Consider the following 18,135-nt stretch of genomic DNA (forward strand, 5'->3'; position numbering starts at 1 on the left):
CATCCTCCAAATCAGCTTGTTCAGCCCTCATGGCCTGTGCCATGCTTACAGACCCTATGCAGAGGCCACAACACTATAATTCATAATTTAATATAGTTACCTTTGTCACTATAAATAAGTCTGATTATTAATGGTATAGGGAATAAGTACTTCTCACCAGTTATTGCTGTTTATTTTGTTGCTCTTACTGCTTACATTTATGGAGTATTCTGTGGTTTTCAAGGCTTTCTCCCCCAACATTATTTTTTTGAAGATTTATTTATTTATTTAAAAGGCAGAGTTATAGAGGTAGGGGTGGAGAGAGAGGTCTTCCATCTGCTGATTCACTCCTTAAATGGTTGCAGCGGTTGGAGCTGGGCTGATCCAAATCCAGGAGCCTGGAGCTTCTTCCAGGTCTCCCACATGTGCAGGGACCCAAGTAGTTGGGCCATCTTCTCCTGCTTTCCCATAACAGAGAGCTGGATCAGAAGTGGAGCAGCCGGGACTCGAACAATCATGGATATGGGATGCTGGCACTGCAGGCGGTGGCTTTTCCTGCTCTGCCACAGCACCAGCCCCACCCCCAAACATTATTTACATCAGTTGTTACCCTGTTTGTTAGGTGATGCTACCTTTATTTCATAGATGAAAAGTCTGCGTTTGCAGGGAGTTAAGAGGTCCACTCAAGGTCACACCAATGGCATGCGGTAGAGCCTTGACCGGAACTTAAACATTGTAGTGTGAAATCTCATTTATTATCCTTCCCAATAGTTCTTTGATAACTTTAATCCTTCCTGTCATTGCTCGTTTACTTTTCTGTCTTTTCCAGTAATATTGGGGATTATGTCTTGTTCATTTTTATAGGCCATTCAGTAAATACTTGAATATTTTCTGTAGAATCATTGTCATGAGCTCCAAGAAGGAAGTAATTTATATATGCTTTCAGATGGCTATGCATTACTGTGGTTGAAATCTGTTTTATAAGCTTAATAAGGGCTTTAACTGTTACTAGTGACCAGTTTCTTGGTTTGAACTAAACGGAGTTCTTTTCTGCTATGCAGAGGCTGGAACTGCTTCTGTTCCTCTCCAGAGCTCCTGTCTGTAGCACTGTCATACGTGGGTAGGCCTGTGTTCTGCCTTCCTGCTCCCTGCTTCATTCTTATTATGGCATGTATGCCCCAGCCTTCGGAGTCAGGGGACTCGTCCCAGTCTCTGTTTACTAAGATTCCTCTCTTCAGTGAGAATTGCCTGTTTCAAGGTTTCCTGTGGCCACACCCCTTACATGGCTTCCTGACTCTGTGGCCCTAGTTGGCCTTTTGGTGCTGCTGTCTCTGTTGTGGTTGTTCTTCCTTTTCTTTTTAAAGATTTATTTATTTATTTGAAAGGCAGGGTTAGGGCAGGGAGGGAAGGATGCAGGGAGGGAGGGAGGGAGGGGAAGAGAAAGAGAGAGAGAGAGATCATTCATTGGTTCACTCCCCAAATGGCTGCAATGACCAGGGCAGGACTGGGCCAGGCTGGAGCCAGGAGCCAGGAGCTTCTCCCCGGTCTCCCACGTCTCGAGTCTCAAGCACTAATGTGCTTTTCCAGGCACATTAATGGGGACCTGGATTGGAAGTGGGGCAACCAGGACACAAACTGGCACCCATATGGGATGCCAGCATCGCAGGTGACAACTTTACCCGCTACGCCACAATCCCAGCCCTTTTGCTGTCTTCTAACCGTCTCCTTGCTCTCTTCCTCCAGCCTGTTTCTAGTGTTTGTTTTGCAGATTTCCCCTTGATTTCTTTTATCTTAACTTGGTTTTGTCTGTAATCACACTGGTCTCTAATACTGTTTGATGTTTATCCATGTAACTCCCGTAGCCCCACGTGTCATTGTCACTTATATAGGAAAACTGGAAGAGGGTGAGGAAAGGGTTTATTTTTGTTATTCTGATAGTAAAACTCAGAGACTAGTGTTCCCAAAGGAAACAGGCAAAGCATGAATCACAATGAACAGGAACATGCGTGACTAAAAGTCGTGTGTATGTAATTGATGAATAGGAGGGAGGTGGAGCTGAGAAATGAGCAGATACACAGTTGAAGAGAATTGGTTAAGAGGTAGGGAGGTGGGAAAGGACATGTTGGAACAAAATAAGAGAAAAAAGATGAGTTAGAGGTAAAGCTAAAATATATAAGAAAAACCGATAAAATAAAAAAACCCAGACTTTTACTAGTTTTGGTACTGAAGGTATAACTTTTTAGTGTCGGGGAGTATAGAAGTTTAAATTCCCTGAAAGGGTTGGGTGTTTGGTGCAATGTTTAAGAGGCAGCTTGAGACACCCACATCTGACTTGAGAAGCCGAGTTCAATCCCTGTCTCTGCTCCTGATTCCAGCTTCCTGCTGATGTGAACCCTGGGAGGCAGTGGGTGATGGCCGTGTAGTTGGATCCCTACCACCCATGCAGGAGACCTGGATTAAGTTCCTGGCTGCCACCTCTCAGCCCTGGCCCAGCAGTCACTGTTGGGGGCCTTCTGGGAAGTGAACCATTAGATGGGAGTGCTCTCTTGCTCTTTCTCTCTCACTTTTTTCTGCCTCTTGTGTAAATAAAAATCAAGAAAAAAAAAAAAACCACCCACCCAGGTTTTCATGTAGTCAGAATCTATCCATACTTCATGCACTTGGAGTAAAACCCCAAATCCTTGGCTTATTTGGCCTCTCAGGGTCCACCTGCTCTGGAGTTCTCATTCGTTGCTTCAGCCCCACCTCGTTTCAGTCAAGTTTTCCTTCTCTCACTGCGTCGTATACACTAAATTCTTCTGTCTCAGAGCCTTTGCATGTCAATTATTTTTGTCAAAAGTATTCTTTTCTTGATTTTCTACCTGGCAGACTTTGGATCTTCCAGTCTAAATCTTCCTGTTAAAATCTTTTACCATATCCTTTACCCTTCTTCATAAAGCAATGAGGATCTGCAATTATGTTTGGTCAGTTAATTGTCTGATTTTTCCACATACAGAAGTTCCATGCACTTAGGGACTGTGTCTGTCTCCTTTATCACTTTCCCTGGTGTCTCCCACAGTAGAGGTTAAACAAGCACTGTCAGGCACATATGCTAAGATCTTTTAGGATTATACATTAGTATGTTGGTTAGAAACCAAATGGCAATATTTGTATTATTTGCAGAAGAAATTTAAATAATTTGTTCCCGAGTTGAGCAAACTGTAATTTCTGGGTCAGAAAGCATCTCAGAGTCATTTCAGATTGGAAGCCTGGCAACTGGGAAGGTTTTCAAATATGCATAGTTTTCATATGGTAGCTACTTTAATACATTTGCTTATGAAATGAGCTTAAGTATATTTAATTATAAATCTACTTTTGAATTAATTTTTTTAAACATTCTAGATATTCAGGATGATGAAGTAGCAGAAACTGTGTACAGAGATAGGAAAAGACAGTTACCCTTGGAGCTGACAGTAGAACTAACAGAAGAGACGTTTAATGCAACAGTAATGGCTTCTGACAGCCTAGTGCTCTTCTATGCTGGCTGTGAGTATGAGTCTTTGGAGATGACACTATTACATATTAGTATGTTTCAGGTAGACCGATTTTATTATTGCATTCTCTATTTTGCACATTGTGAAATGGCAGTAAGTTTTAGATATCCAGTGGACCACATATCTTGAGGCATTTACTTCTAAGTGATTCTATGGTTGTAAAACTGGTGTGTGTGTGCGCTTGTATCTTATCTGATTTAAAAATTGAAGGTTAGTGATTAAAGTATATCTCCAGGTCATTAATTTTGAAGAGCTATTGTGATTGAAGCTAAAGATTTTAACATATTACCAGTACTTACAGATTGATAGAAATACAGATTGATAGATGTTGCTTTCATGAGACTTTAATTAGCCATGTATTTATATCCCCTGCAGTAAGAATGTAGAAAATTAGTTGCATTTGGAACCGTCATAAATAGTTGGATAACATTGAATACTTATACTATGATATTTCTTATTCAGAAATAATACCTTTGAGAAACCCATAGGTCTCTATGTTTGCTATATATAGTGTTGGTGCTTTGGAGGCACACAGCTGTGGTATTTGTTGTGTTTTTTATTTTAATGCAGGGCAGGCAGTATCCATGGCATTCCTGCAGTCCTATATTGATGTGGCAGCTAAATTGAAAGGTACTGTACTCTGGCATGCATGCTCATTTTCCTGATTCTGAAATGTAGCTATTTGTAAAACTGTTGTGTGCTAAAGATGCAGAAAGCCACATAAAATTTCAGGTTATTATGCACATAAATGTGGTTGTTAGGTCTCTGAGGTTAAGTGAGTAAGTCAAGAATATAAAAATGCTTAGAAGTGTTCACTTTTGTTATAGTCAGGGGACTATCTTTAGAGAACCTATGTATTAAGTACTTGTGGTTACACAGTTAAGCCAATAACCTCCTTGGCTGAATTAAATCATTCAACAAGCATTTACTGAGTGCCTACTCTGAGCCAATTACCAGTAAATACTGGCGATAAAAATTTGACATGTAATACCTAGTTTCACAGTCTAATGGAAGATCACACCTTCTTGTGTTCCTTTTTTAAAATTAATTTTTTTTTGACAGGCAGAGTGGACAGTGAGAGAGACAGAGAGAAAGGTCTTCCTTTGCCGTTGGTTCACCCTCCAATGGCCGCCGCGGCCGGCGCGCTGCGGCCGGTGCACCGCGCTGATCCGATGGCAGGAGCCAGGAGCCAGGTGCTTTTTTTCCTGGTCTCCCATGGGGTGCAGGGCCCAAGCACCTGGGCCATCCTCTACTGCACTCCCGGGCCATAGCAGAGAGCTGGCCTGGAAGAGGGGCAACCGGGACAGAATCCGGCGCCCCAACCGGGACTAGAACCCGGTGTGCCGGCGCCGCTAGGCGGAGGATTAGCCTAGTGAGCCGTGGCACCGGCCTAAAATTAATTTATTTGAGAGACAGAGCTACAGAGGGCAAGACACACACACCCACATCCTCCCCACTCCCCCTGCCACTCCCCCCCAACACTCACCCCCTTATATCTGCTGGTTCACTCCCCAAATGGCCGCAATTGCCAGAGCTGGCAGATCCGAAGGGAGTAGCTGGGAGCTTCCTTCCGGTCTACCACATGGATGCAGGGGCCCAAGCACTTGGGCCATCCTCACTGCCTTCCCAGGCCATCAGCAGAGAACTAGATCGGAAGTGGAGCAGCCAGGACACGAACTGGTGCCCAAATAGGATGCTGGCACTGCAGGTGGAGGCCCAACCTACTATGCCAAGGCACCAGCCCCTTTCCTGTGTTCTTGAAGTTACATAATTAGATTAGATCCTTATGGATCAGGATATTTCTTTTTTCTTTTCATGATTTTTTTTTTTTTTTGAAAAGCAAAGTGACATAGACACAAAATGATTTTTCATCTGCTGGTTCACTCCCCGAACAGCTGCAATGGCCAAGTCTGGGCCAGACTGAAGCCAGGAGCCTCAGCTCCATCTGGGTCTCCCGTATGGGCAGGGGCTCAAGCATGTGGACCATCTGCTGCTGCTTTCCCAGGAGCATTAGCAGGGAGCTGGATTGGAAGCAGCGCAGCAGGATCTCATTGAACTGGTGCTCTGATACGGGACACTGGCATTGGAGGCAACAGCTTATCCACTACACTACAGTGTTGGCCCCACAGGATATTTAATAGCCAAGAACTTTTTAACTATTTTTTTTTAACAAAGCAAGATTCATTTTATTTATTTGAAAGCCAGAGTGAGGAAGAGGGAGAGGCAGAGAAAAAGATCTTTCAACTACTGGTTTACTCTGGGCCAAAGCCAGAAGCCAGGAATTTGATCCAGAAGTCCCTCCTGGGTGGCAGAAACCTAAGCACGTGTGCCAGTATCTGCTGTCTCCCTGGCAGGGTAGTAGGAAGCTGGCTCAGAGTGGAGAAAGGGCCTGATTACAGGCACACCAATATGGGATGCAGGCGTCTCAAGGGGCAGCTTACCCTGTGGTGTACAGTATTCCTTACTTTAACTGTTCTGTGAAACCTGGTTTTAAGAGTGGGCAAATGAGAACTCAAGCATTGGCCTTTAATTCAAAATATCCCAGCAAGGACACAGTGAGAATTAGGGGGATCTGCTAGTAAGAAAGGTACTGATGGAATGTGTGTGCATAATGTTTATTTGAATAACATACAGTGTATCATGCATTGAATCTGTAGTATGATTTTCTCCTGCTCTGTTGATTTGTAAATAGAATTTTATGGTTAAATAGGCTTGTTCTCAGCTACCCAGGACTGTATGCATCACTCAGTTTTTGAGTTGTATGAGTATATATTTATTGAATAAAAAGCAGATAAGCACCCCAAGACTTGATTTCATTTGATGTGTTCATTATTAACAAAAATCCTTTTAGTAATTAGATAAATAGGATATTTTGCAGGTTCAGGGGCTTAATGTAGAAATGCATAATATGGGTAACTATTGAATTTTGTGAGCATTTTGAAGCTGAAACTGTACTTTTATAGATTAGGAAAACATTGTAATACTTTGGGAATTTAGTCCTATGATCTGTCTTTCATATTGACTTCTTAGGGAAAAAGTCATATTTCCATCTAGTTCAAAACAATGAAGAACATTTTTTAACTCAGTCACAAGGTGGCAGCAAATGACAAATTTTTATACTCCTGTAGTATCTGTATCAAAGAGAATCTATTTTTTTCCTATCTGAAATTGTTACATAGATAGAATATCTGGGACCTAATATTGTGGGAATCCTAGAATTTGAGATAATTCAGATTGAAGCAGAACTACATACTGAAACCATTTTGTAGAAAAAAGAATAAAAATTTAAAATTGATGACTTCAGTATAAGTAGCTTTATGTATTTTAATGACATGTATCAGTATTCTTTTTACAGTGTTAAAAATAATATCACAGTTTGCATCATTGCAAGGACAAGAGAATAAGGTTTTAAACAATGGTAGGTGAGGGTGCCTACTCACAGGAGGGAACTGCATGTGTCATAGCACTGTATTGCATACCTGGATGGCAGTTTTTAATGTAGTACTCCAAATAAATATGCATCTGTTAATATTTATTGATAAATTGATGAAAAGATAATTCTCAGATGGGAAGGAATGAGTTACCTTTGCTTATAATATTCAGATACTAATATACTGTAGAGTGAAAAAATATTAGTATACATTCTACACATTTTTAATTGGGAACATACTTAAAAACTTTTAGTGATATTAAAATACTGCTTTTTACATTTTGTTTTCAATTTTTTAAAAGTTTTACTTTTTCTAAGATGCTGGCCGTGGGCTTGTCATAAATTGCCTTGACTGTGTTGAGGAATGTTCTATACCCAGTTTGCTTAAAGTTTTTATCATGAAAAGATATTATATTTTGTCAAATGCTTTTCTCTGTATCTATTGAGATAACCATGTGGTTTTTGTTCTTCAGTTTGTTAATGCATCATGTTTATTGATTTGTGAATGTTCAGCCATGCCTGCACACCAGAGATAAATCCCTCTTAGTCTGGGTGAATGATCATTGTGATGTGTTGTTGGATTTGATTCACCAATAGTTTGTTGAGGATTTTTGCAGCTTCAGGCTGATCCATTCCTGGCTTTTGTGGGCATTTTAGGAGAGAACCAGTAGATGGAAACCTCTCACTCTCTAGCTCTGCCTTTTAAGTAGATGAAAATAATTAAACACTAAAAAAAGAATGGGATAGAAAAATCGTGAACAGTCTACACAGATGAGTTTTTGACATTGATATTTCTAAAGTGTGCCTTTTCCTTTTACTTAGGCACATCCACTATGCTTCTTACCAGAATAAACTGTGCAGACTGGACTGATGTATGTACTAAGCAAAATGTTACTGAATTTCCTGTTGTAAAGATGTACAAGGAGGGTGAGAATCCAGTATCTTATGCTGGTATGTTAGGAACTGAAGATCTCCTAAAATTTATCCAGCTGTAAGTACCCAGCTTCACTACAAAATTTCTAAATTTGGGGGTTTGTAGAAGTCCTAGTAGCCATACATTGTTGATATACTTTGAATAGGTTGAGGAGGATAATGGAATTGAGATCAAAGATACGGTATTAATGAGGGCCTATGCATACTCTGTTACTTTGGAGTAAATAATTTTATTTGAAGCTGATGTTTCAAAATAAAAATATTTAATTATGTTAATTTGTTAGTTATTTATCCTGTGTAATATATTGCTTACTAAGTTCAGTATGTTTTAATTTTTTTGAATTGGAAAATATCTTTAAAAATTAATTTTGAATATGGTTTTGTGTTTATCCAGCAACAGAATTTCATATCCAGTGAACATAACATCAATACAAGAAGCAGAACAATACTTACATGGGGAACTATATAAAGACCTGCTCTCCTATTCTAGTGTGTCAGTGCTGGGACTATTTAGTCCAACCATGATAACAGGTTAGTGGTGTTGAGGTTTCAAATTATACAATGTATGGTTAAATGCTTTTGTTTATTAGTTTTTTTTGAAATGAATATATTTTTAAATTATAGAGAATTTTGAAAATATAGACACTTTTGAAGAAAAAATGGTAAGAATTATTCAGAGATAAATGCTGTTAAATTATGATTCCTTCCATATTTTTTTCTGTGCACCTGTGTATTGCATATTTGTAAATGTTATAATGTAATTGTGCTAAAACTGTGTATCTTACTTGGTCTCTTTTTTATTTTATGTAGCATCACATTGGTGTATTTTTCTCTTGTGATTCTTTGTAAAAATGTCTGCCTGATGTTTGAAAACAATATATATGTATATATATACTATAATATGTTCACAACCATTTTTAACTTTTATTTAGTAAATATAAATTTCCAAAGTACAGTTTATGGATTACAATGGCTTTTACCCCCCCATAACTTCCCTCCTACCTGCAACCCTCCCTTTTCCTGCTCCCTCTCCCCTTCCATTTGCATCAAGGTTCATTTTCAATTATCTTTATATACAGAAGATCAATTTAGTATATATTAAGTAAAGATTTCATCAGTTTGCACCCACACAGAACATAAAGTGTAAAATACTGTTTGAGTATTAGTTATAGCATTACTTCACATTGAACAACACATTAAGGACAGAGATCCCACATGAGGAGTAAATGCACAGTGACTTCTGTTGTTGACTTAACAAATTGATACTCTTGTTCATGGCGTTGGTAATCTCCCTAGGCTCTTGTCATGAGTTGCCAAGGCTATGGAAGCCTTTTGAGTTCACCAACTCCGATCTTATTTAGACAAGGCCATGTTCAAAGTGGAAGTTCTCTCCTCCCTTCAGAGAAAGGTACCTCCTTCTTTGATGGCCCATTCTTTCTTCTGGGATCTCACTTACAGAGATCTTTCATTTAGTTTTTTTTTTTTTTTCCCCAGAGTGTCTTGGCTTTCCATGCCTAAAATACTCTCATGGGCTCTTCAGCCAGATCCGAATGCCTTAAGGGCTGATTCTGAGGCCAGAGTGCTGTTTAGGACATCTGCCATTCTATGAGTCTGCTGTGCATCTTGCTTCCCATGTTGGATCGTCCTCTCCCTTTTTGATTCTATCAGTTAGTATTAACAGACACTAGTCTTGTTTATGTGATCCCTTTGACTCTTAGTCCTATCATTATGATCAATTATGAACTTAAACTGATTACTTTGACTAGTGAGATGGCATTGGTACATGCCACCTTCATGAGATTGAATTGGAATTCCCTGGCAGGTTTCTAGCTCTACCATTAGGGGTAAGTCTGAGCGAACATGTGCTGAACTGTACATCTCCTCCCTTCTTATTCCCACTCTTATATTTAACAGAGATCAGTTTTCAGTTAACTTTAAATGACTAAGAATAATTGTGTGTTAATTAAAGAGTTCAACCAATGGTATTAAGTAGAACAAAAAAATACTAAAAGGGATAAAGTATTAAATTGTACATCAACAGTCAGGATAAGGGCTGATCAAGACATTGTTTCTCATAGTGTCCATTTCACTTCAACAGGTTCCTTTTTTGTGGTTGGTTAGTTGTCACCGATCAGGGAGAACATATGATATTTGTCCCTTTGGGACTGGCTTATTTCATGCAGCATGATGTTTTCCAGATCCCTCCATTTTGTTGCAAATGACCGGATTTCATTGTTTTTGACTGCTGTATAGTATTCTGTGGAGTACATATCCCATAGTTTCTTTATCCAGTCTGTTGCTGATGAGCATTTAGGTTGGTTCCAGGTCTTAGCTATTGTGAATTGAGCTGCAGTAAACATTAAGGTGCAGACCACTTTTTTGTTTGCCAATTTAAATTCCTTTGGGTAAATTCCAAAGAGTGGGATGGCTAGGTTGTATGGTAGGGCTATATTCAGGTTTCTGAGGAATCTGCAAACTGACTTCCATAGTGGCTTAACTAGTTTGCATTCCCACCAACAGTGGATCAGTGTCCCTTTTTCCCCACATCTCACCAGCATCTGTTGTTGGTAGATTTTTGAATGTGAGCCATTCTAACCGGGGTGAGGTGAAACCTCATTGTGGTTTTGATTTGCATTTCCCTGATGGCTAGTGATCCTGAACATTTTTTCATGTGTCTGTTGGCCATTTGGATTTCCTCTTTCAGAAAATGTTTATTGAGGTCCTTGGCCCATCTCTTAAGTGGGTTGTTGTTTTGATATTGTGGAGTTTCTTGATCTCTTTGTAGATTCTGGTTATTAACCCTTTATCTGTTGTGTAGTTTGCAAATATTTTTCCCATTCGGTCAGTTGCCTCTTCACTTTCCTGTTTCTTTTGCAGTACAGAAACTTCTCAATTTGATGTAATCCCAATTGTTAATTTTGGCTTTGACTGCCTGTGCTTCTGGGGTCTTTTCCAAGAAGGCTTTGCCTGTGCCTAGATCTTTAGGGTTTCTCTGATGTTCTCTAATAATTTGATGGTGTCGGGTCATAGATTTAGGTCTTTAATCTATGTTGAGTGGATTTTTGTATAAGGTGAAAGGTAGGGGTCTTGCTTCGTGATTCTGCATGTGGAAATCCAGTTTTCCCAGCACCATTTATTGAATAGACTGTCCTTGCTTCAGAGATTGGTTTTGGATCCTTGATCAAATATAAGTTGGCTGTAGATGTTTGGATTGATTTCTGGTGTTTCTATTCTGTTCCATTGGTCTATCCATCTGTTTCTGTACCAGTACTATGCTGTTTTGTTTACAACTGCCCTGTAGTATGTCCTGAAATCTGGTATTGTGATGCCTCTGGTTTTTTTTTTTTTTTTTTTTTTTTTGTACAACCAATTTTTATTTCAATTTTATTTCACTGTATGTAAAGAGCATTTTTATTTAAGAATCTTTGTGTCACTTTTAGACAATTTTTAGTGGGTGTAGATTTCCAGTAGAGTAACTTTATGTCTTCTGTAAATTGTATGTTATGTTCATTTCCAAAGATTTTTATTTATTTAATTTTATTTGAAAGACAGAGCTACCATTGCTGATTATCTCCCAAAAGCTTACAAAGCTGCGAGGCAGTAACTCAATCTAGGTCTCCCAAGTGGGCAATGGGAGCCCAGTTATTCAAGCCGTCACTGCTGTGTCTCAGTGTCTGCATTAGCAAGAAGCTGATATCAGGTGCTGAGCTGGGACTTGAACCCAGGCACTCTGATGTGGGATGCCTGTCCCCACAGGTGTTTTAAGCATTAAGCCAAGTGTCTGCGCTGTTGTTTGCTCTTTAACTTTTAATAATAATGTTACATGTAGTGAGTTTAAATTTCTTTTCAGGTCTACTGATTTGAAATGTTTTTCCATTACTTTTAGCTGTAAAAAAAAATCCCTGTCATCTTTCCCAGTTAATATTCACCCGTGTTTTTTCTTGCTCTGAGTTACAGTATTTTGCTTTGACTATTTTAAAAAAATTGTGGCAAGATATACATAACACAAAATTTATCATCTTAACAATTGTTTAGTGCATGTCATTAGTTGCATAGCTGACCTCCACAACCTTTTCATCTTGCAAAACTGAAAGTCTGGACCCCTGGAACAACTCCATTTCCTGCCCGCAGGCCCTGGTAACCACCGTTCTACTTTGTGTTTGTGTGACTCTGACTACAAGTAGAACCATACAGTATTTGTGCTTTTCTGACTAGCTAATTTCATCTAGCATAATGTTCTGAAGGATTATCCGTTTGTGGGATCTGTCAGAATTTCTTTCCATTTTGAGGGTGAATAATATTCCACTGCGTGAATTTACCACATTTCTGTTGATCTGTTCATCCACTTGTGGACAGTTGTGACTGCCTCTTGGCTGTTATGCATAATGCTGCTATGAACATGGTTATGCAAATATTTCTTTGGAATTCGGCTTTGAAATATTTTGGATGCATACCCAGAAAGGAATTACTGGATCATGTGGCAACTCTGGTTTTAGTTTTTTGAGGAATTGCAGTAATATTTTTATTGTTTATTATTTTTATTTTTTTAAAGATTTATTTATTTATTTATTTGAAGGCAGAGTTAGAGAGAGGCAGAGGGAAAAATCTCCATCTGCTGCTTCACTCCCCAAATGGCCGCAATGGCTGGAGCTGCCCTCATCTGAAGCCAGGAGCCAGGAGCTTCCTCCAGATCTCCCACTCGGGTGCAGGGACCCAAGGACTTGGACGATACTCCACTGCTTTCCCAGGCCACAGCAGAGAGCTGGATGCGAAGAGGAGCAGCCGGGGCTCGAACTCGCACCCATATGGGATGCCAGCACTAGAGGTGGCGGCTTTACCTGCTATGCCACTGCACCTGCCCCAATGCAGTAATATTTTAATATCACAACTTCTCTGACCTTATATATCAGCTGCACCACTTGGTTTTTCTATCAGTAGTGTTCAGAGGTTCCAATTTCTCTGATTTTTTTGCCCACACTGTCGCTCCCCCACTCGCGGAGGAACGACACCGGACGCTGTTTTCTTTCCCTGGTCCTTCCCGGATTTGCTGCCGCTCCCCAGCCTCCGCGGAGGAGTGGCACCCCCGCCTCTCCCCTGCTTTCGCGGAGGAGCGGCACCAATGAGCTCCCCGACCGACCGACTCTCTCAGGGGGGCCCCGCATGTTGTCTCTCTCCCCCTTTTATAGTCCTCTCCCACCAATCCGTGCTCTGCTGCCTGTGTGCTGAGCACGCCACTTTCTTCCAATCAGGAATCAGCTAATTGACGAAGCAGCTGTGTCAGATTTGTTTACTCTCTCTCAGTGCCATTTGGTGGGAGATCAGACGCATAGAGTTTTCAGTCCACAGTCTCAGTACTTATTTGTCTCCTGGGCGCCCCGCCATGTTGCGGGAGACGGACCCTGCTCCCCCCACACACTTATTTATGGTTTTTATTTGCATTTCCTTAATGATCAGTGATGTTTATTTTTCTTTGTGTTTATTTAGCACGTCTATGTCTCCTTTGGAGAAATGTCTAAGTCCTTTGCTGTTTTTAAATTGAGTGATTGTATTTTTTGTTGTTAATTTTAGGAGTTCTTTATATATCTTGGGTAGTAACCCTTAATCAGATACTTGATTTTCAAGCATTTTATCCCATTCTGTAGGTTTCCATTTCATTCTGTCAATGCAGACATCCCGAGCAGCATTTCAACAGTTAAGCCAGAGAGGTTTCAAGATGGCAGAGTAGAGAGGGAGCTTACTGCTCTAGCCCAGGAGAAGATAGTATAAAAAGTGGAGGTAGTGTAGTCTCAGGGAAGATGAGGGAAAAAACGGCAGAGGAAACTACCAAAATTAGAGGGCACAGTGGACCTACGTGGAGGGTGTGTGCACCCACAGCTCAGGACTCCAATATCTGAGAGCCTACCCACCAGTGCTGGAAAGTGAGGTGAGACCAAACCGCAGCAGCCCAAGCCACTGGCAAAAAGTGGCAGGAAGAGCCTAGAGGGAACCAGGCTTGGAGCCCTATGGGGGAAAGTGTATCAGCCAAACTAGAGGAAAAAAAAATGGACGGACACATTTCTCTCTCCTCAATCACTTTACAACAGCGTATGGTAACAAACCAATAGAACCGGCACCATTTTGGACATAGGTAACAGCTTTGCTAGCTCGTGTCTGCACCCGGCAACCAGCCAAGCGGAGACTCCTGACTCTGATGGGGAGAACTAACAGGGGGCTAGGAGCTTGTGACTTTGTGAAGCTTCTGAACTGGGACTGTGAAAAAAACTGAGGGTACGTGGGAGGAATCACAGTGTGGCTGGGACTTTGAGCAGTCTCACTGGTAGACTCACAAGCTCGGGGGTTCCTCGTTACCTGGTGAGAGACATTGCTGAGGAACCTGAACTTAAACTGAGGACTGCGCAGATCCTTTGTGTGGTCCTTAAGACAGAGCAGATGAATATTATACCCAGTGGGGCTAGCTCTTAAGCACTGGTCTCCATTGAGGAGAGGAGCTCAGCATATACCTCTCTTCTGATTTTTTTTTTTTTTTTTTTTTAAGATTTACGACATCAAACTTGGGTGTATCACCTTAGGCACACCCTTAACCCTGGAGAATTGAACAGAGCTCTCTGGCCACACCCACTACAAGCCTCTAGAGATTCACTGAAAGCAGACATTCCACTTATCTACAAGTCATAGTACAATGATAAAAGCTGCCACAGAAAGAAAAAAAAAGAAGAAGCCGCCAATGGGTATCTCCACAGATGCCAAACAACAAACGCACCAATCCAAGAAACAAGAATAAGGAAGACAACATGATGCCCCTCCCCCCGCCGCATAAAACACGATACTTCAATACTAGATTATGAAGATGATAAGATAGAAGAAATGGAAAGACTGGAACTCAAAAAAAAATTTTTTTTGACAGGCAGAGTTAGACAGTGAGAGAGAGAAACAGAGAGAAAGGTCTTCCTTTTCTGTTGGTTCACTCCCCAAGTGGCCGCTATGGCCGGCGTGTTGCAGCCGGCGTGTTGCGGCCGGCATGCTGCACTGAAGCCAGGAGCCAGGTGCTGCTTCTTGGTCTCCCATGCGGGTGCAGGGCCCAAGGACCTGGGCCATTCTCCACTGCACTCCCGGGCCACAGCAGAGAGCTGGACTGGAAGAGGAGCAACCAGGACAGAATCCAGAGCCCCAACTGGGACTAGAACCCAGAGTGCCAGCGCCGCAGGTGGAGGATTAGCCTAATAATCCACAGTGCTGGCCAACTCATAGAATTACAAACACCCTAGACAGCACTCTGGCCTCAGAGTTAGCCCTTAAGGCATTCAGATCTGGCTAAAAAGCCTATGAAAGCATTTCAGGCATGAAATGTGGCAAAAAATGGCCTACATGAAAGATCTGTGAGTGAGAAAGAAGGGGCCGTCAAAGAAGGAGGTACCTTTTTCTGAAGGGAGAACTTCCACATTGCTTATGACCCAGTCTAAATGTCGGAATTTGTGGACTCAAAAGGTTTCCATAGCCTTGGCAGTTCATGATAAGAGCCTCGGGTGATCACTGACATAAATAAGAGTGTCAATTGTTAAATCAACAATGAGAGTCATTGTACACCTGCTCCCCATGTAGGACCTCTGTCCTTAATGTGTTGTACTATGAGAATTAACGGTAAAACTAGTCTTCAAACAGTTCTTTATTCTTTGTGTGTCTGTGTGGGTGCAAACTGTTGAAATCTTTACTTAGTATAGAGTTTATCTGTATATAAAGATAATTAAAAATGAATTTTTAAAAAAAGATTTATGTATTTGAAAGAATTACAGAGAGAGGTAGAGGCAGAGACAGGTCTTCCATCCACTGGTTAACTTCCCAAATGGCCACAATGCCTGGAGCTGAGCCGATCCATAGTCAGGAGCAAGGAGCTTCTTACAGGTCTCCCATGTCGGTGCAGGGGCCCAAGGACCTGGGTCATCTTCCCTTGCTTTCCCAGGCCATAGCAGAGAGCTGGATTGGAAGAGGAGAAGCCGGAAGTAGAACTGGCTACCATATGGATGCTGGCGCCTCAGGCCAGAGCTTTAACCCGCTGTGCCATAGCGCTGGCCACTAAAAATGAATCCTAATGAAAAATGGGATGGGAGAGGTGGGACAGGAATGGGGGTGGGAGGGCAAGTATAGAGGGAAGAACCACTATATTCCAGAAGCTATACCTATGAAATTTGTATTTATTGCATAAAAGCTTAAAGAAAAAAACCCCAGCTAAGCCAAATAGTCATGCCAAGTTAATGTTTTTCATTCATCTTTGATACTGTGCTTGTATCAATTATTTTGATGGTTTTATGTTGGCATCATAAACTACTCTGTTTGTTTTCTGCTGCTCCTCCGCACGCGGAGGAGCCACACCGGACCGGACGCTTGTTGTTCCCCCCCCTTTTTTTTTACAAGTCTTTTCTATAGTAAAGTAAGAATAAGCAAACAGCGAACTCCCAAAGCAAGAATGAGTAGAGAGAAATGAGAAAGAACGAAGCAACAAACTTCCCCGCGAATTCTCCAACGCACTCTCCAACCAACCCACACACCACCGTGCTGTCTCTCTCCTCCTTTATAATCCTCTCCACCAATCTGTGCTCTGCTACCCACACGCCGAGCACGCTGCTCTCCTCCAATCAGGAGCAGGATCAGCTCCTGCAGTTTATCAGTCAAGTTGGTGAGAGGCAGCTGCGTAGAAGTTTACTCCTCCCCAGCGCCATATTGTGGGAGAGCAGATGCATAGAATAAGTCTTAATTCCAGTAACTTAGCCTAGTCTCAGTTGCTCCCCACAGTTTTCAATTTTTTTTTGTTTTTAAATGTGTATTTATTTGAGAGACAGGCAGATAGAGCTAGCTCCCAAATCATTGATTCTTTACCAAAATACTCCCAACAGATGGGGCTGGGCCTGGCTGAATGTAGGAGCTGTGAATTCAATTCATATTTTTCATGTAGTGTCAGGGCCCCAACTGCTTGAGCTGTTACCACTTCCTTGCAGGGTGTGCATTAGCAAGAAGGATGATAATGGAAGCAGAGCATGGGTGTCCCACGTGATGTGTCATCTGCTAGACCAAATACCTTCCCCTACTGTGTTCTTTTAATACCACAGCTTCTCTATCTTTCATCTCATGCTTCATGAAAATGTGTCTTCTGGTAAGTTTTAAAGGGGTGTTTGACCAATGGTATTTCTAAGAATGTTATTTGTTACTTTCATCTATGGGTGGCCTATTGGGTAGATAACAAAGCCTCAAGCTTTCTCTGCTATGCTAAATCTTACCATGTATCTAGCAAACTTCACTCTTACGATTTTTCTTTCCTTTGAGATGAATTTCACATTTTAAATGAATCCTTCTGAAAATGTTTCTGTAGGAAAAAAACCCACATGATTATCTCAATAGATGCAGAGAAAATATCTGATAAATACAACACCCTTTCATGATGAAAACTCTAAGCAAACTGGGTATAGAAGGAACATTCCTCAATACATTCAAAGCAATTTATGAAAAACCCATGGCCAGCATCCTATTAAATGGGGAAAAGTTGGAAGCATTTCCACTGAGATCTGGTACCAGACAGGGATGCCCACTCCCACCACTTCTATTCAATATAGTACTGGAAGATTAACCAGAGCCATTAGGCGAGAAAAAGAAATCAAAGGGATACAAATTGGGAAGGAAGAAGTCAAACTATCCCTCTTTGCAGATGATATTATTCTTTCTTTAGGGGATCCAAAGAACTCTACTAAGAGACTCTAGGGGCTGGCGCCGCAGCTCATTAGGCCAATCCTCCGCCTGTGGCGCTGGCACCCCGGGTTCTAGTCCCAGTCGGGGCGCCGGATTCTGTCCTGGTTGCTCCTCTTCCAGGCCAGCTCTCTGCTGTGGCCGGGAGTGCAGTGGAGGATGGCCCAAGTCCTTGGGCCCTGCATCTGCATGGGAGACCAGGAGAAGCACCTGGCTCCTGGCTTCGGATCAGTGCAGTGCGCCGGCTGCAGCGGCCATTGGACGGTGAACCAACGGCAAAGGAAGACTTTTCTCTCTCTCTCTCTCTCTCTCTCTCACTGTCCACTCTGCCTGTCAAAAAAAAAAAAAAGAGAGAGAGAGAGACTATTGGAACTCATAGAAGAATTTGGCAAAGTAGCAGGCTATAAAATCAATGTACAAAAATCAACAGCCTTTGTATACACAAGCAATGACAACGGCTGCGAAAGAACTGCTAAAATCAGTCCCATTCACAATAGCTACAAAAACATTCAAATACCTTGGAATCAA

General features: G+C 41.5%; 1 protein-coding gene across 6 annotated transcripts in view; it reads left to right on the forward strand.

The window, feature by feature from the left end:
* The window catches only part of TXNDC16 (thioredoxin domain containing 16), a 109,903-nt gene that overhangs the window by 64,112 nt on the left and 27,656 nt on the right, over positions 1-18,135 (forward strand). For 5 of the 6 annotated variants that reach the window (XM_070053663.1, XM_008269654.4, XM_008269655.4 and 2 more), the window contains 4 exons: positions 3,361-3,504; positions 4,083-4,142; positions 7,765-7,933; positions 8,270-8,406. In XM_070053663.1, the coding sequence (XP_069909764.1) occupies positions 3,361-3,504; positions 4,083-4,142; positions 7,765-7,933; positions 8,270-8,406 (510 nt within the window). The remainder of the gene's footprint in view (positions 1-3,360; positions 3,505-4,082; positions 4,143-7,764; positions 7,934-8,269; positions 8,407-18,135) is intronic. The other variant, XM_070053661.1, reaches the window with a different exon arrangement.

This window comes from Oryctolagus cuniculus, chromosome 12, assembly GCF_964237555.1.
Source record: "Oryctolagus cuniculus chromosome 12, mOryCun1.1, whole genome shotgun sequence".
Taxonomy (NCBI): Eukaryota; Metazoa; Chordata; class Mammalia; order Lagomorpha; family Leporidae; genus Oryctolagus; species Oryctolagus cuniculus.